This window comes from Motacilla alba, chromosome 4, assembly GCF_015832195.1.
Source record: "Motacilla alba alba isolate MOTALB_02 chromosome 4, Motacilla_alba_V1.0_pri, whole genome shotgun sequence".
NCBI classification, from domain to species: Eukaryota; Metazoa; Chordata; class Aves; order Passeriformes; family Motacillidae; genus Motacilla; species Motacilla alba.
The window spans coordinates 72,343,889-72,361,389 of NC_052019.1; the positions used below are offsets into that span (position 1 = coordinate 72,343,889).

The following is a 17,501-nucleotide window of genomic DNA, read 5'->3' on the forward strand; positions in this document are numbered from 1 at the left end:
AGCTCAGCCAAGGGCTTGCAGGTTGGGCTCTGTGGGTCGGACATTCCCAGCCAGGGCCACCCAAGCTGTGGTTCTGCAGCGACAAGGCGTCATCGTGGGCACTTTGTGGTTCTGGTTGCATGGCTGATGCTCCACAAGGCATGAGCAGCATCCTTGTGATGTTGGAAGGGTTCTCCCCGGCCCTGGGCAGCCGGGACCCCCGGCTGCGGCTGTGGCAGCTTTCCTGGCCATGCTGTGCAATGGAAAGTGGGCTGCCTCTGGAAGTCAGTACCATGGGTCACCATGGTGCTGGAAAACGGAGGTCTGAGCTGTGGGGATGATGCGGAGGCTACGGGGGAGTAGAAGACAGAAATAATGACTGAAACTTAGATAATAATTTTATTTATAGTCTAATGTGCAGACATGGCTGTTGCTGATGAGGCTACCAGTGACATAAATAAACTCAAGCAGAAGATGTAAGCGAGTGGATAAATGTAAAGGCATCTTTGGGCAGTGCCACGGATTTGGACATGGACCAAGAGAATTATTTCTGTCCCTTGCGATTCCAACGAAGAGCACAAAGGAGATAATTAGCCCAGGATGCTCCGCATTGCTCTTTCCATCTTGCGCACATTCATGCCCACCAAATGTGAAATGTTCGCCTTTTCCCCTCCAACGTGATGGTTGTTGAACTTATTTTTAGTGTCATTTGATAAGCCTCCCTGCTCGCAGAGAGACATCCCACTGACCCAGCCACTGGTCATTGTCTATACCAGTTCCCATCAAAGCGGGCGCGCTTTGTCAGGTTTCGACTCGAATATCCATTCTGCCTCTGAAGTACAGTATCGAAAGTGACTGGATCATTTGAGCCTTTTTCTTCAGCTGCTCCCTCCTTCCTCCCCCACAGTGTTTCCGCTCACGCTAACATAATTTGGCATCGTCGACGTGACACGACACTGGTTTTTCTAAAAAATTATAATACATACATTGTCGATGTTTGGTGATGGCCGGCGCTCCCATAAATTTAATTTCCGAATTGATGGAAAGAGGTCTTTCCCACTCGGAATCGTACCCAACGCTTGGCGCCCCCTCCGCCACTGAGGAACGCACATACAGTAATAGGTCATTCAATGTCAAAAGGCATAAAAAAGATGAGCAAAATCTTCACAGGCTGCTGCTTGCTGTTGCCTTTAATTATATTAATTAAACTTTGAAATTCTCATGCAAAGAGGGTTGCTGGCTTGTGACGCTGAAGAGCCCTTGGAGATTTGCGGGGGGAAAAAAACCCTGAGATACCAGCGTAGTGGCTACTGCTTTTTTTAATCTAAAAAAAAAAATACACAAGCCTACGACTGCTAGGTATGTTTATAGATGATGATGTTTTATGCGCTACTGAACTGTGAATGCAGGAAAGGGGAAAAAACCACCAGCCACAGTGTCAAGGTCTTGAAGCATCAGTCCCTCCAACTCGGCTCGAGATCTCTGCTTACAGGCTGTCTTCCCGCGGAATAACGCTCTAGTAATTCCTTCCTGTCCCGGGTGCATAATGAAAGAAAGGTGTCTTCAAAAACTAAAGGGCAAAGTCTTGCTCGCTACCGATACCTCGAGGCATCCTGTCTACATTTTGTCATGCGTGTGCACTTTTCAGTGTTAGAGTGACAAGATTTCCAGTCAGAAGGTTCCCGTAAGGCACGACGGAGGGAGCTGGCAAGGGTTGGGGATCTGACATGGCTCTGAGGCACTTGGCTCTGCGCCTGCTTAGCCTGGTGGGAATTGTTATCCTGTGCCCGTGGCGAGTAGTCCCTGTGTAAATACCACGTGCCTCCGCCGCAGCTGAGGAACGCCGCGTCGCCGCTAAAAGCACATTGCGTCCTGAGAATCTGTAGTCCTTAAAAAAACAGCAAATAACAAAAAATAGAAAAGCATTCTCATCTTTGGTGGCTGTGCTGTCCCTTCGGTGTCGCACAGAGCCAGGCACACATGGCAGTGCTGCTCTCCGGGGCACGGGCAGAGCACCGGTGGGTAGTTGGAACGCGGGCCCCCGGAGCAGGAATGCAGGAACCTCTGGAGCTTGGGCTGCAAGATGGTCCAAGGGATGTGAGGAAGGGCTCGGTTCTCTCAGCTGGGTAGGACAGTGGCAATGTGGCTGTCTCTCCTCCTGGTATCCGCTGCTTCTCCTCTACTGAGAGGGAACTCGGGTGAAGTTGATACAGCGGCCCTGAGGGAAGAGAGAAGCTGTTACTGGTGGAGTAGCACACAGACTGAGATTGCTGGATGCTAGAAGGAGGCTGTAATTGAAATTCAGATGTTTGGGAAAATAACAAACCCATGAAAAACCTTTTAAGAATTAATGGAAATTACCCAGAGTGAGGCACCGCATTTGCCTTACAAATGCAGGCTCTAGGCAAGCACGAGGACACGGGCGACACATTCTGACACTCCCAGGCCTTCTGTGAGCATAATTCACAAATTCTGTCAAGCTGCAGTGAACAAACCCAAACTCATCTGACCGTGGGGAGGGAAGAGCATAGGGAAGGCAGATCCTGCCCCCAAATCTCCCCTGAGCCAGGTCCTCACGCAGCGAGCGTGGATAGATGTGACCGTTAGTTAGCAGGGCTGCTGCTGATCTGAAACTGCATTTTATTAGCAATAACCCTAGCTCTGCATCTACAGACCCTGTACCCAGGATCTGTAAGCTGCTGCGCACAGAAGGAAATGGGGTTTCTTGTGATGTCATATCCATAAAGGGGTCCAGGTGAATCCTGACAGCTTTCAGTGTAGCTGAAATGAAACAAATCCGACAGCGAAATCTTCAACCTTTTCTATTCACTTGGAGCTCATTTAAATGCCTAAACTCTCACAGGGTCATGGGGTGTTGGAGTAGGGTGTGCTTCCTCAAAGCGTGTGCTGCCTCAAAGCAGCTCTCTGGCACAGCAGCAATTCCTTCCCTTTGGTCACGGGCATCTGTCAAGGATGGTGCCACGTGAGCAGCGCTGGCTTTGGAGCAGGCAGCACTGCTTGTGCTCTGAATCCTTATTTTTGCTTTAGGAGATGCACTGCTGGAGGGAAATTACTGCTTTCTGCTCAAACCTGGGAGATTATGGAATTGCCAAATTAAATTTGGGCTGGGTTTCATATTCCTGTCATTCATTTAGTTCGATCTCCAGTTTTTCTGGGTATCAGGGAGGGTGATGGCACACAATTATCTGGCATGGCTCAAGCGGGTCTTGGCTGGCACGAGAGGGGCAGTGTTCTCATCAAGGGGTTTCCTAATGTTTCAGTTCCGTTTCTGTCAGCTGTTTAAGAAATATGAAATGGGTGAAAAGGTGGGGACAGGAACCGTAGGAACTTCTGGCCGCCACCATCTGTATTATAAATGTACAAGAGAAATAAATCATGAAATCCTTCAGGCTGGAAAAGCTCTTAAGATCACCTAGTCCAACCATTCTTTCATCACTGTCGTGGCCACCACCGTGTCCCCAAGTGCCATATCCACATGGCTTTTCTGCCAGGAGGAGTGGTTCTAGGCAGAGCAGGGAGAGAGGAGAACCTTAAGCACTGCCCTTTCTGGTTCCCCACTCATCTCCCACATCCCTGCTCCCACCTTCTTTAGCCCATGACTCATGGAGAAGGGAGGAGAGACAGAAGTTGTGTGGTCAGGCAGACTTGCCCGTGTCACTGGCAGGGAAGACACCCTGAGCTGGGGAATCTCAGAGCCCTAAGAAACACCAGCTCTCCAAATGGTGTCAGCATCAGACACGTAACGTCGTAACAAACAGACTGTCAGCTCATTTGGGAAGTTCAACCATTTGTATTCTAGATGGGCAGACTGAGGCAGGCAGAAAATGAAAGGGTGATGTTCACTTGTTAGGGGTTTATCACTTCAGATCAATATGAGCTGCAGGTTTTCATTATTAGAAACTCAGTGATGTGACCAACAGCGCTGTCTCCTGCAAGCTGGTGTGGAGAAAAAGCTGTGGACTCACGTAAGTCCTTCCTCGAAAAGCATCCAAAACCTCCCATGCAGCGATATCTGTGTCATCACTGAGACCGGCTTTTAGAAACAGAATGTTAAATTCTTCTTCTGATTAATCTGACCTTTACAGAGAGAGCTATTTACTTAAGTGGAAGCACTATTTACTAAACATTAGTCTCACCAGTCTGGTTTTGGACTTCCCAATTAAAATATGCGTGTTCCATGTAACCAATTTCACCAGTGCGTTCTCATCCTGGTGGCACTGCCAGGATACCCCAGTGTGGGGAGTTACTGTTGCACTCGTGTCCCTGTGCTCAATTAAATCATCAATCCAACCAATTTGAGTTCTGACGTACCATGCCTTGTAAATCACTGGCTCATAAACCTTAACAATACCAACATGTAGTCCGTATGAAATTGCACTAAATTAGTGGTTTAGCACAAGAGTAATTAAAAAATGAGTTATGCGTGCATTCTGTGATCTTTGCAGGGAATATAAGATCTGTCTCCACGCACCAGATCCAATAGGAGAAACCTCACCCTTCATGCTCACAGATGCACCAGAGGTACTGCAGGGGAAGAATGTGGCAGGTCTCGGAGAGCACTTGGCAGTGCTGTCCTGCCTGGACAGTCCTTGCTCCGTGTGATGCCCAATGTCCTAAAAGCTTGGCCTCTCCTGGCCTTGGAGGACTGAAATCCCCACTGCCCATAGCTGAGATTCCTGTGCTCCTACCTCAGCTGCAGTGTCCCATGAGGAGCACACGTCCTTTTGGGATTTGGCATTGATCCTGCACTCTGTGATCAGTGCCTGCAGAGCCATGAGGAAGGACAGGGCTTCAGAATAATGTCCCTCCCAAGACACGTATTGAACGCTCTGGTGTCGTTTCTGCTGCCCCATCCTCACAGCCCTAGCAGAGCATCCTCCATCCCCCATGGGCACATCTCCGTGAGCACAGCCTGTCCCTGGGAAGCAGGCTGCTCCCAACAGCTCCCCGGGACAGCCCGCCCAGGCTGCTGCTGCTGCAGTGTGGGTCAGCAGGCCAACAACCTGCTTTATCTGATTCTGTTTCTTCTCACATACACCCTGTGCCCTAGCCTGCACTTTGCCTGCCTCCAAGGATTGACGTTGAGGGAAGTGGGTTCTTCCCTGTAGCCCTTGCACTAACAGACAGGACTGTGTGCACCTCTTCCTCTTTGGTAATGCAAGGAAACAGGCCATTTCCTGCTTTCCACACCTCTTCAGAATCATTACCTCCCCATCTGCTGCTCACTGGGATAAGGAATGGGCTCTGGACCTGCACACTCTTGTGCAATAAAGGAATTCTGAGGGAGTAAAGCTGGAAGGGATTCAAACTGGGCACTGAGGTGCCAGTGCCTGGCAGCACCTGCCTCCAAGTCCTGTTTCCTTGCTGAATTGATCCTGGCACTTCCCCTGGGCATGGGAGCAGAACCAGAGTGCCTCTGCGGGGCCAAACCCCGCTGTCTGACACGGCCCTCAGTGACCTCCCTGTTCCAGAGGTGGCAGAAGCAGCATTACTTGCAGCTTGTGTCACCTGGCCCATGTGGGCACTAAAATCCCTGTGGCATTAAATCTGACTGCTCCTTCCCTGGCTCTGCTGCCTGGGATGTATTTCAGTTACAACACTCGCTCATAAATACCCACTGACAAGTGTTTTTTAAGATCACTCTTTACTGTGGAGAAGGGGTGCTAACTCACCCTTATCCTGTGCAGCTCTGAACAGCTTTCAGGGACTGGATGCTGGCATCATCTCCCTCCCTTTTGCTCTTTGTCCCCCACAATGTGGTAACCCCTCATCCCAGACCCCTGGGAAGCTCAGGGTGTTGTGGGCATCTGAAACTGGTTTCCCATCCTGCTGACACCAAGCCCAGGGCTGTGCTGCCGGGCTCTGAGCACTCAGACCTCCTCTGTGCCCAGGTGCGCTGCCACCAGACGTTTGTCTGATGTCAGGCAAATCCATTGCCAGTTCTTCCTGTCACCTGCGGCAGAGCCCGCACGCTGCCATTCTGCAGTGGCACCTGGAGAGGTCCCGGTGGGCACCCCTGAGCCACGGTGTGGGAGCAGGACTTTACCCCCGGAGAGCTGCCTCACAGCACGACCTGCTGCTGGACTGAACATTAGTCACACAATTCATCAGCAGTGACTCCTTAGAGGAGTGCTCCTGAACCGCTGCTACTGCTGCAGGCATCAGGATCTATTCCTGGCGCTCCCTGAGGCAGCTTTTTCCCAGAATTCCTGAATTGCTGGCTGAAACACCTGTGACGGAGCTGAGGTGAGCTCTGAGAAAACCACAGGGTGGGCTCAAAGGCCTCCTTAAGTAACAACAACATCATGAAAAGAAACAAACTACAACCGAACGGTGCTATTTGGGCCCTAGCAAGAATTTGGTTTTTCACTTCAACAAACTTTGCCAGCAGCCTCAGTGGAAAGGGAAGTTAATTCGTGTATTTTCCTCAGATTCACGTAATGTAACCTCCTTAGCTTGTGTGCATGAACCTCATGATCTTTCCCAGCAATCCCACAGTCCTGGACGTCAACTACCAAAGGTCACAGCGTCTGGGGTCCAGGAACTGGTTTCCCAAAGGAGCCCAAAAAAAGGCTGCACAGTTACAGGTACCTCACAGCCACCTTCCACCCCTTGGACCTGCTTTCGCTGCGGGAAAAGAAGGGCAGGAAGACAGCACTAAGTTGTTTTAAAAAGTAGTTCCTATGTTTCGCACCTGAAAAATGCTGTATTTTGGAGCACAGGCCAACAAACCAAACCTGCCAGGGAGAGGTTCCAAAAAGGTAGTTTAAAGATGCTAGGTTGGAAGATTTTATTTTTGAGTGCCTGTGATTTAGACATGTGTTTGGAGGAGGGCAGGGCATGTTTGTGTGTGAAATGCTGCTGCTGGCACGTGGGGTGGCTCGTACCCACTTGGTGCTTGCTGCATGGATGGAACTGCACACAGCTGCTGCTGCTGCCCTGGGAGCCAAGGGGGTGTTGAGTGTGCTGGCAGCTTGGAGGAAATGCCATCAGAGCAGTTTTTTACCCATGAGCAGCACTTGCTTGGGAACTGGGCATGTGGACAAGTCAGCACAGTTGCTCCATCTTGGCAGTGCCTGTCAGCAGGGGTGAATCCCTGTGGGAACCAGGTGCAGGGGCTCTGCAGCTCCCTGTGTCTGTGGCACCCAGCGAGAGCCACCTGCACCCCGCCTGTGTGAGGGTGCCCTGCACCCTGTTGTGGACAAGGCGGAATGGAGACGGCACAGGGCTGTGGACAGCCAGGGAGTGGGCAGCAGCAGGCGCTGGGCTGGCGTGAGCGCTGGCCATCCTGCCCTGATGGGTTTGGGTAGCGAGAAAAGGGAGGGATTTCTTTCCTTTACCAAGTTTTCCGTGACTGCTGTATTCAGCAGTTGTCCAAATAAACTCCTGCCTTGACTGAGAGTGGTTGTGACAAGCTGCCTCTCCTGCGAGCCGGCCTTCCAGGGCTGGGAGGAGGGAGTGCCGAGCTGCTGAGCCGGCCCGTGGGCCTTGGGGGAGGATAAAACTGGCTGCGTTTGTAGCATCTGCTTCAAAAGGAGGTTGTGGCAAATATTTTATTCAGCAGAGCTGGAGGTCTCCTGTCTCTAGAGGGCAGGAGTTTGTTGTTTTCCTCATGCAAGGCAAGCATTGCTTATGCAAAAGGAAAGGATGTGGAAATGGCCTGCAGAGTCCCTGTTTTTCCAGCACGGATCCTTTGGAGCAAGGGCCCTAGCTCACTCTTCCTGACCCTCGACAGCGAGCCTCCCTCACTCCCAGCACTGCTGCCTCCCTGGAAGTACCCCCCTGACCTGGCAGGGTGTGACCCTTTCCTGAAGGGCATGTTCTCAGTTCCATTGCAGGCGCCTGCCAATGGAGGGCTCTTCTCCTTCAGCTCTCCTTAGTCCTTGGAAGGCAGAGCGAGGCCGTTGCGCTGCCCGAGGGAAGGTGCTCTGTGTCCTGGCGCCGGCCCAGCGCACACCTTGCCCAGCACCGACACTCAGCCGCTCGCGCACGTGCTGCCAAAACCAGGACACATCTCCTGCCATCCCCACAGTGACGCGCGGCGCTGTCCCTGGGACAGCTCCCTCTCCTCTCGTGGGACACTGGGGGGTCGGACTGTGTTTCATGCTTGCAGGTGAAGCTCCGAGAGCCGCACATGCAGCACTGCAGCATGTGGGGAAGAACAGGGGAGAGGTTTTCTCTGAGACGTGTCTCAGCTCTTTGAGCTCTTCCCAAATCTTCTGGGGCAAATCCCTGCTGTGAATGTGGACCCCATATATGTTACAGGATGTGTCTAGACAGACTGACACCAGGCCTGATCTCTAGTGCCAGTTTCCTCATGTCAGCATGCTAAACAACTTCCTGAGTTTGATGCATCTTTGGTACATACAGGAAGAAAGCAAAGAAAATCTGCTACTATAGAGCCATCATACTTCAAGTCTCATAGAATCAAGAATCGGCCTGGTGAAACCATAATTAGCAAATCCTAGTGCTTTGGGGCCTTTTTTATCTATGAGGACAAAGAATATCAGAAAAATGGAGTTCCTAGGGATGGCACCTCTAAAGCACAAGTTAAATATTCCCTTATTCTTCCTTCCTCCCCTCTGTACAACCACTGTGAGAAGAAAGCAATTTATCCTTCTCAGAAATCAGGTGTAGGATCAGATAAACCAGAACTGTCAGAAGACCCCTTCTCCTTAAACTCCACTTCTGCTCTATCATGACCTCAGCTCATGCCTCTCCTAAAATCCCTTTCCTTCACTTCCCAGTGTCCTTTTCCCGATCACCTCTCTATCCTGGGCCTTTCTGAAGAGGGACTCTCCTCCTCAGATGGCCCAGAGATTTAAGACCAGGTGCTCTATGGCTTTAGGTGTGTAAGTCATCCAGGCATGTGTTCTGAGCCCACAACACAGCAATGGCACTGCATTCGGATCCTGGCCCGTGGACTATACAGCACCTGACTGGCATGTGGCAATTGCTCGTAAGGAGAGAAGGCAGCCCGGTTCTGTGGTATTTAGGACACTACGGAAATCATTTTAAGCCAGTTATCATACAATTACTATAACAAAAAAATCCACTTCAGCAACTCTGTGGGACGATGTCAATCTGTTTGAAGCAGTAGGCAGGGTTGAAGTGGCGGCTCCTAGGAGGAAGACTACTAGCAAGGCTGCGGTAGGAGGGCGCAGCTCCCTGAGGTTGTGCTCACTTGGCTGGGGCTGGCTCTGCAGATGGGAAGGGAGAGCCCAGCAGGACCCTCGTTCTGCAGACACACAGTGCACGTGGCAGCCCTCTAGATGCCACTGTCACCCAGCTGTCCCAGCCCTACAGTGGTGACAGTTCCGTGCTGCTGACACCAAGCACTGGGCCAGGAAAGACACGGGTGCCAGGCTGTTCTCCACCCTTCAGCCACACCAGCTTGCCTGATAGCACAAGAGTAAACTCTTCTTCCTGCAGACAAACCCCCAGCACATTTTTAGGCTTTGGTTGGAATGCCAAAGGGATTAGTAATTCACACTTTTCAGGTATTTGGGCATCCCACTCCCCAGCAGCATTCTCTGATTTTGTGCTGCTGAGGCATTTGCTACAACTCCCCCGTAGGTGCCAGTGTCACTAAGTTAGCAGCTCTGTTAATTTTTAGGCTCTGCTTCTCCTGTGCACCTTGCTGCAAATGAGGAATAGTTCCTTTAAAGGCAGCTGCGTAAGGATCATGGCACTGGGATGTGAAGGATCCCTGGACTGCGCAGTGACAGGGTGCAGTGTGTCAGGGGCTCCTTCCTGGTCCCCCAGGCTGGCCTGACACGCACAGTGCCGGGAGCCCCCAGCGTGGGTGCGCTGGGATGTCCTCTCATCCTGCATTGGGAATGGGGCTTGGGAGTGGAGGGGGTATTCCCTGAGATGTTTTTTCCTCATTACAAGTCACTGCTACAGATGTACCTATAGAGATGGCCCTGTTCTCTAGCGGTCAGGAGAGGTGTCCTGTGGAAACACCATCAGGCTGAGTTTACTCCTTTCCCTGTGCATTATTCCTAGATGTCATTTACCAGTGACTACGGGAAAAGGGGATTTGGTGAGCTGTTTGTGTGCTCCAAGTGCTGAGGAGGGACAGGCGATTTATGGCATTTACTCCACTGCTGCCAGACCCTGTTCAGATCCCCTGACTCCCAACCCCTCAGTGCCGTGTTTCAGACATGAGAATCAGAGCAGACTGCTGAGTTTGTTCTGGTTTTCAGTTCCCACCTTTGCCTTTTTCCCTTTTTTCCTTTGCTCAGTTTAATTTGTATAATTAGTGAGGGCTTTGGAGGGGCTTTGTTACACATAAACCCAGAGACGGCGGCATTAAGTGCATTTGCTAAATTAATAAAGAAATCTGCGCGTTTGCTGTAGGGTTCTGTTGTTGATTTGGGCACAGTGAGCTCTTGCAAATCTCAGCTTTCACCTTGCCAATCCCCGTATCCCTCTAAGTGCACTGCAGCTCCTTGGAACCTGTGGGGGGTTGGTGCTGGCATCCCTTCACTAGATCACATTTATGCATTAGTGCCATCTGTGCCTGCTGCACCTTCTGTGAGCCAGCCCGGCCAAGTGACTGGCAGTTATCTGGGACTGCACACAAAAGGAGAGGCAAGAGGAAAGGGGGAAGGAGGAAGAGTCAGTAGGGATGGCACCTGAAGCTTCCTGTGTGCTGGTGGGTCTGGGGAGCACAGACCTGCCCTGGGGTCCCTCCCGGCCACTGCTGAGTCCTTTCTCTCTAAATAGCAGCGAATACCTGTCTGGTGGCATTCAAACCAGTTCTCCCTGTCCTTGTGTTCCGGAGGAGAGATGAAGTGCCGGGACATGGGAAAAGAAGCTGCTGCAGTCTGGGGACAGTTTGGGGACAATGCTGGGCTTTGCACGGTGCGGTGTTTCCCGCAGGGCAGGGCTGGGCCCGAGCTGTGCTGTGGTTCTGTGAGCACGGGGAGGAGCAGGAGGGAATGCAGAGGTGGCTGTGCTGGTTTATCCATTTGCCTTCTGTTCGGGGTCTCTGCTGGTAAAAAAACCTCGTGTGTGAAATGGCCTCTCAGGAGCTCTCCCCGACAATAACGGGACAGGGGAGCGTTTGCTGCTGTTCCTGTGCAGGGAGCTGAACTGCTCCCAGCATCCAGATCCGTGTGGATGGAGTCTGGGCACTCAGAGGTCATCAGCTCCCGGCTGAAAGTGTGGATTAGCTGTCCTACACAGGCAGGTACAAAGTACAAGAGCAGACAGAAATACAGACGGAAGAGTTCTTACACTGAACATAACCGTGTGCTAAGAATTTAGAAGTGAATTATCTGGCTTAGAAATTAATTAAATCATTGCAGTGTCAGTCTTTCAAGACAGATAAGGCGCACGACCTCCTGGCAGGGGTGGTGAGCAGCCTCCTGAGCTGAGCACCCTTCCTAACAAGGCTGGGGAGTCATACCTTCCTCTCAAAGCAGGGCTCACCTCTGTGTGTGGCTGCACACTCCCCAGAGTGAGGGAACTCTCCTTCTCATGACTGAATTTATAAGTATTTACATATAAAAAGTACATCTTCCTGAATTTTTATTTCTGAATGACCACTTTCACACTGTGGAGTCTTTTCCACTTAGAATACGATACTTGGAATTCAAGATTTGCTTTTTCATTCTTTCCATATGTTCTGTGTTAAACATATGCTATACTTTATATTTAAAAACTAGCAGCAGCAGACTGAAAAAAAAATTGCCCACACCACACCACAAAAATATGTTTGCTTCATTATCCAAAGCTTCTGGGTTTCTGCAGTTTTTTACCAGGCAGGGGGAAGCACCCTCGAGGCCAGTCTCAGAATGGGAGATAGCTCAGAGGAGCTGTGGAGAGAGGGAGCATCTGGTTCTCACTAAAGCGTGGATAAGGCTGGCCAGAGCTTAGAGCTGTACACAGCCGGGCTGAGGTGGTGATGGTGTTGTCAGCTTTGGAATTAAGGAAGGAGGTTCCTCCAGGTAACTGAGGAATTGGCCTTGAGTACTTGGGTAGTACTTGAGCCGGCCTCTCCTGAGACGCTGCACTGATGCAAAAGGAGAAGGAGCAGCGTGTGCCGGGTGTCTAGGTCCCTGCCCAGCGCCCTTCCCCTCCTGGCTGGGCTGACCCAGATTTGCTCCTGGACATGGGAGTGCAGATGGCTTGGCTTGGGGGGGTGCACACCTGGGCGCAGCACAGGGCCGGGCCAGGATGGGCATCGATCCAGCAGCGCTGAAACACCAAGGAATGCACTCCCCACTGTTGGATATCTGCCCGGCCTGGAAGGCTGGCTGGGGCTGGGGGATGGCACTGCCAGGGACAGGGTGCTCCGGGGCATTCCCAGAGCCTGGGGCAAGGCTGGGGGCAGCTCCCAGAGGCCAGCCTGAGCCCTGGCTGCACTGGCCGTGAGGAAGGGCACGGTCAGATCTCCCCAGAGGAGCTGTGCACCCTGCAGAGGGCCCTGACCCAGCTGGCAGGTGTGTGAGCACAGCACAACGCCCCCTCAGTGTCACTGGGAGCCTTGCTCTGAGCTGCCTCCTGCCTGAGGAGACTCTTGGGAATGCCACCAGGAGGAGGACACTAGAGTTCTAAAGGATTTGACAAAAATTCAGATTATCCCACCTAGAGAGATTCAAGCTGCCTAAGGGATTGGATTGGTTTGATTGGACAAAGGAAAGGAACAGCCCCCACAGAAATCCCTGTGTGAGAGCTGGGAAATGGCTGGGAACAGTGAACTGGAGGCAAAGTGTAGGAATGCCGTGATAAATGGTGAGTTTGGGAAAGGTGGCGGGGTTTGTCACAGTGTTACAGAGCCGAATGAAGCGTGGTTGCCATGGCAATGCGGTGCTTGTGGTACGCAGCACTGAGTCTGGGCTGCCCAGCACCCTGCTCCCCCTGGGTCCGGGGCTTCTCCAGGACTCTTGGGCTCTCAGTCTGGGAGACTGGAGGCAATGCCCCGGCATCCTCCCGCTAGGTATGGATATTTTAAACTTTATGAAATCACTGCTAATTTAGACCTTGTCTCTGGAATTACCTGGTAAATTACCACAGCAGCATTCAGAACTAAAAAGCAATGAGGTATGCACAATTACCCTCTGAAGCTGCAGCCACACATGGACTGGAGCCTGAATTTAATTGCAACATGGGTGGATCGGTGCCTTTTCTACATCCTTTCACTGACAAGCATGTCAGCTCTTTGGAGTTGAAAGCACAACAGAACCCAAGCCTGCACTGGCAAATCAGAAACTTCTATATAAAAATTCTCCGGCAAAAATGAAACACAGGTTCAACTACTGCAATTCATTGCATACTTCAAATTACATTTTCAAACAGGTGTAGTTAAATGAGTAAAAATAGCTTTGTGAACTGTCCTCAAATGGTTTACATGCATTTAACTGCAGTTAATGAAGGGCTGATTGAAGCTAAATGATTTCTAAAATTTTTAAATGACCCAGGCATGTTGTAAGGGGCCTTGTACCAGCTGTAATAAAATTCAATCCAGCTGGTCTGTCCCTGGCCCTTGCAGGGCCTTACTGACATATTTGGCCCTTTTAAGCCCACTTTGCTTGTGTGAAACCCCCTGGCTCTAATTGTACCTTCGCATGAACCAGAGGAGGTTTCAGAGTCTGTGAATTACATCTGCCAAACAAATACACAAATTTAAGCCCTTTTTTTCCTGGACTGATCCCGGGGCTGAGTTTACACAGGAAGGTGCACAAAATCCAGCAGTGTCATGTAACGCTCCAAGAGAACTTGTGAAATGTAAAGATACTGGCAAATACAGTTAGGAAATACACCTGTAAAATCTAGCCAGACAATCAGGATAAAAAATTCAAAATTCAACAAACCAAAATCCAGCAAACCAAAACTCCCAGCAGGAGCAGCTGGAATGTGGTCAGTCTCTGCACTGATTCCAGTCGGATTCCAGAGCAAAGTCTTTCTGAAGTAAAGGCTGTTCCAGCACTGCTGCAGCCCCGCTACCACAGCATTATAAATTAATGCCAGAGATGCCAAAAGGCCCCTTAAGTAGAAAATGTCAGCATGCAAATGTTGAGCAGGAGATCCACAGGAGCACTGGGAGCCTCCAGGTCCCCCTGGGACAGTTCCTGCCCCATGAAGCCCTGGGAAAGCCTGAGCCCCGGCCCTGCCACAGCAGCTTTGCTGGTGGAAGTGCATTCCCCTGCAGACCAGGGGAACTCGTGGAATGGCCACTTCCCTGCCACAGGCCCTGTGGGGCAGTGTGTGGAAAAGTCTTCCACCCTGTGGAGGAGCACACAGACTCAGCCAGGGCTTCCACGCAAAGAACCAGGTTGCGCTTTTGCGAAGCTGCAGCCTTTGGAGAGGCTGGCTGGGGAGAAAGGAGCGGGTAACACGGAAAGAGGGCACATGAAAATCCCCTTCCTGCTATAAGCGAGGGACTTACACTTCATCGATGGCAGCATTTGCTAAGTTAGGAGAGCTTAGTACGAATCTCTAATGTGCTCAAGGCATAGCCTGTGTGATCTGTGTGTGGTTTGCCGTAGGTGGAACACAAGCAGGACAGACCAGACAAGTGATGCTTCTCCGTGAAGTGTTCCAAGGCCTGTGCATGTGGCACTTGGGGACGTGGGTCAGTGGTGGCCTTGGCAGTGCTGGGCAAGTGGCCAGACTTGATGATCTGACAGGGTTTTCAAAGTGACTGCACCAAAAACTCAGCGCTGTGATGGGTCATTTCCTGGAGTCTTATTGAAGTGAGGACTCTAGAAGTGAGGTGTGAAATGACACCAGGAAACACTCAGGGAAAGCATTTCTGTGGAAGACTGAGGAGGACTGGCTGTGCTGTGTTACCTGTGCAGCCCTGTGGTACCTCTGTGGGAGGACATTCTCACCACGCCTTCATTAATACAACTACAGAACACAAAAAAGTGTTGCTGCTCTTTATCTTTTTCTTTCTCCTTCCCCCAGACAAGTGATTTGGCTGTTCCTAATTAAAATGAAGAAAAAAGTGGCATAAGCTTAATTAAGATTTTAATTCAGGTAGAGCCTGTAGGAATAAATCACTGCAGACTTGGTAGTGGCAATCAGAAAATACAGTTCCTCCTCTGTCACAGAGATGGTATAAATGATGGGAAATCCTGAGACAGGGATGCGAGGGCTTACAAGTGCAGGTGTGTCTCTAACCCAGGTAATAACCCTGTGTTTGCACATATGCTGGATCCAAGAGCAGTGAAACTGGCTTTCCCAAATATAAGTACACTTCCCAGCTCTGGTGCTGGATTTTTTGGTGGGATTTTGGGACATGGAGCCGTTCTTTGGAAGCACAGGTGAGAAATTGCAAAACATGTGAAACACTGCACTTTTCCTAAGCAAAATGATGCTTTCCTTACGATTAAGTAGTGGTGGTCAGCACAGGAAGGAAACGCAAATGCCTCTCAGCTGATGGCCTGACCGTGGCAGTTGGGGGGAAAATGGATAGAAATGAGGCCCAGGTAGCCTCTCCTCCTGAATCCATACAGAAATCCTGGTTTTACTGTGCTCACAGAATAAACCAAAGGAAGATCCCCTGACACAGACAGAGTTCCACTGAGCAGCACTTCACACTGTACAAATTACATGCATTTTAAAACTAAAAAGTGCAGTAATTTTAGCAGTTCTGTGATTTTTTAATGTAGGACTGTATCTTCACTCCTTGGCTAGTAGATTCTCTCCAACAAGCCTTATTCTCAGACCTTTAGTATAAGTTTTCAATTCCAAATAAGGAATTCCTTCAAATTCCTTCCAAGAAATTACCAGCACATTATCAAGGAGAAGGGACTGCTGGTTTTACAAGATGTAAGAATACAGAAAATGCATCATAGGATGTTGAACAGGCACAGGACAGGTGCACTTCATTTTTCGTGACTGGGAACTGGGCTCCTCCCTCGGCTGCTAAGCGTTCCAGCCCAGGTTGAAAACTTTTGGCATGGGTAAGCAGAACTGAAGGCAGTGGTGGCACCTCACCTGTGCAGGCAGCAGCACAGGCTAAAGCTGTTCCCCCAGTGCCCGGCCTCAGCTACTCTCAGGTGGGCCCTGCCAGTGGGAGCAGTGGCTGAACAGTCTGCCCCCCAAAGGATCATGGCATTGACAACACTCCCAGATCAGGCATTTTCATATGGAAAATGCTGTCCCTGAACAGTGACAGCGTTATTTTAAACTGAATGTTCCTTTGGAATCAGCCTCGCTGCAGTTTCAGTCACACACTCATAAGCTGTCATCTGAATCACGGATCACACTTGGCTGGGTATTCCCCTCTTTGCCTTTTTGAAAGGAAGAAAAAGAAACTGCAGCAAAAAGAGGCAGAGGTAACACAGCCGTGCTGTGGCCTGTCCCCTCCGTCACTATCACCCCCGTGTGGGCGGGAGGAGCGACCTCAGCGCGGGCTGTGCCCGGGCAGGCTCCTGTCTGAGCGCCTCTGCCCCTCGCAGGACGCCTTCCAGAGGTGCCATCCCATCGCCTCCCGGGGCAGGGACGGGCCCCGGCCGGCTCCCAGGGCCACGGGGCTGGTGTAGCAAAGTGTGCGGTTGCATTTTCACCGTAATTAGGTGCCTAATTGTGCGCCTGGGCCTGGCTGCTGTATTTGCACGTGGACTTAATGATGATTTATCGAGCAGCTCTCTGGCCACACCTCGCTCTCCAGCCTGGCAGAGGCAACCACAGGGTGAGAGGTGAGCCTGAGTTCTGGCTTCTCCCCAGCTTTTATTTTAAACTGAATGCCTGTTTCTCTTGGGGTTTTTAAACCACTGGAGCAAAGGGAGAATTCCGACTCCCAGTGTCACTGGTAGACGAGCGCACTGCTGCACTAACAGCTGGGAAAAAGAAATTCCAGGGAAAAGGCCAGGGCCACGTTATTAAGTGACATTTCCATGCGAGACGTCCAAACAGTGCTGATGTTGAACTTGTCCAGTGGTGTGCTGTCAGGCAATAAGAACCTGTACCAGCCAAGGTCAAAAGGGATCTTCTTTCAAGAGAGATAAATTCTCAGTCTTCTCTCAGGATCCAGCTGCCTTTTAACTCGGAACTGCCTGAACTCCAACACTGCAGTTATCAGGGCCAGCCCAGCTGCACAGCCGCACAGTTGGACACTTAATAGATACAGCACTGTGAAAATGTCTATTATTTCCCTTCAGTGAAACACTTTTTAACTACAGCATCCAATCACTCTTTATGGCGTATGATGTCAAAAACACTTACTGCACAAGCAGAGATCTGTGTTTCTTTTGCCACAGACAATAAATCTTTAGTGTCTTCTCTTGCCACGCATCACTCCACTTGCTCTCAGGAGGCACCATACGCCTCTCCTTCCCTCAGCCTCTTCTAGCAAGGTCACTTTCCAGTGATGAAACAACTTTTCCAGAAGGTATAGTGTTCAATAATTAATACCTACTGATAATAGCTTCCCAAAGCAGTGCTTTAAAGCTCTAATGCTCATCACAGACTTGCAGTGGGAAGAACCCTTAAAATAGATCTGAGTAGCACATCTGAAAATATCAGCCTCAGGAAGCTGGGGT

The 17,501-nt window shown here is 50.6% G+C and overlaps 1 protein-coding gene across 1 annotated transcript in view; it reads right to left on the reverse strand.

Moving 5' to 3' along the window:
• Nucleotides 1-359: 359 nt before the first annotated feature.
• ANTXR2 (ANTXR cell adhesion molecule 2) overlaps nt 360-17,501 on the reverse strand; it is a 77,327-nt gene continuing 60,185 nt past the window's right edge. Inside the window, exon 17 of the mRNA XM_038136784.1 lies at nt 360-2,197. Within this exon, the coding sequence (XP_037992712.1) occupies nt 2,159-2,197 (39 nt within the window). The 3' untranslated portion in view covers nt 360-2,158. The remainder of the gene's footprint in view (nt 2,198-17,501) is intronic.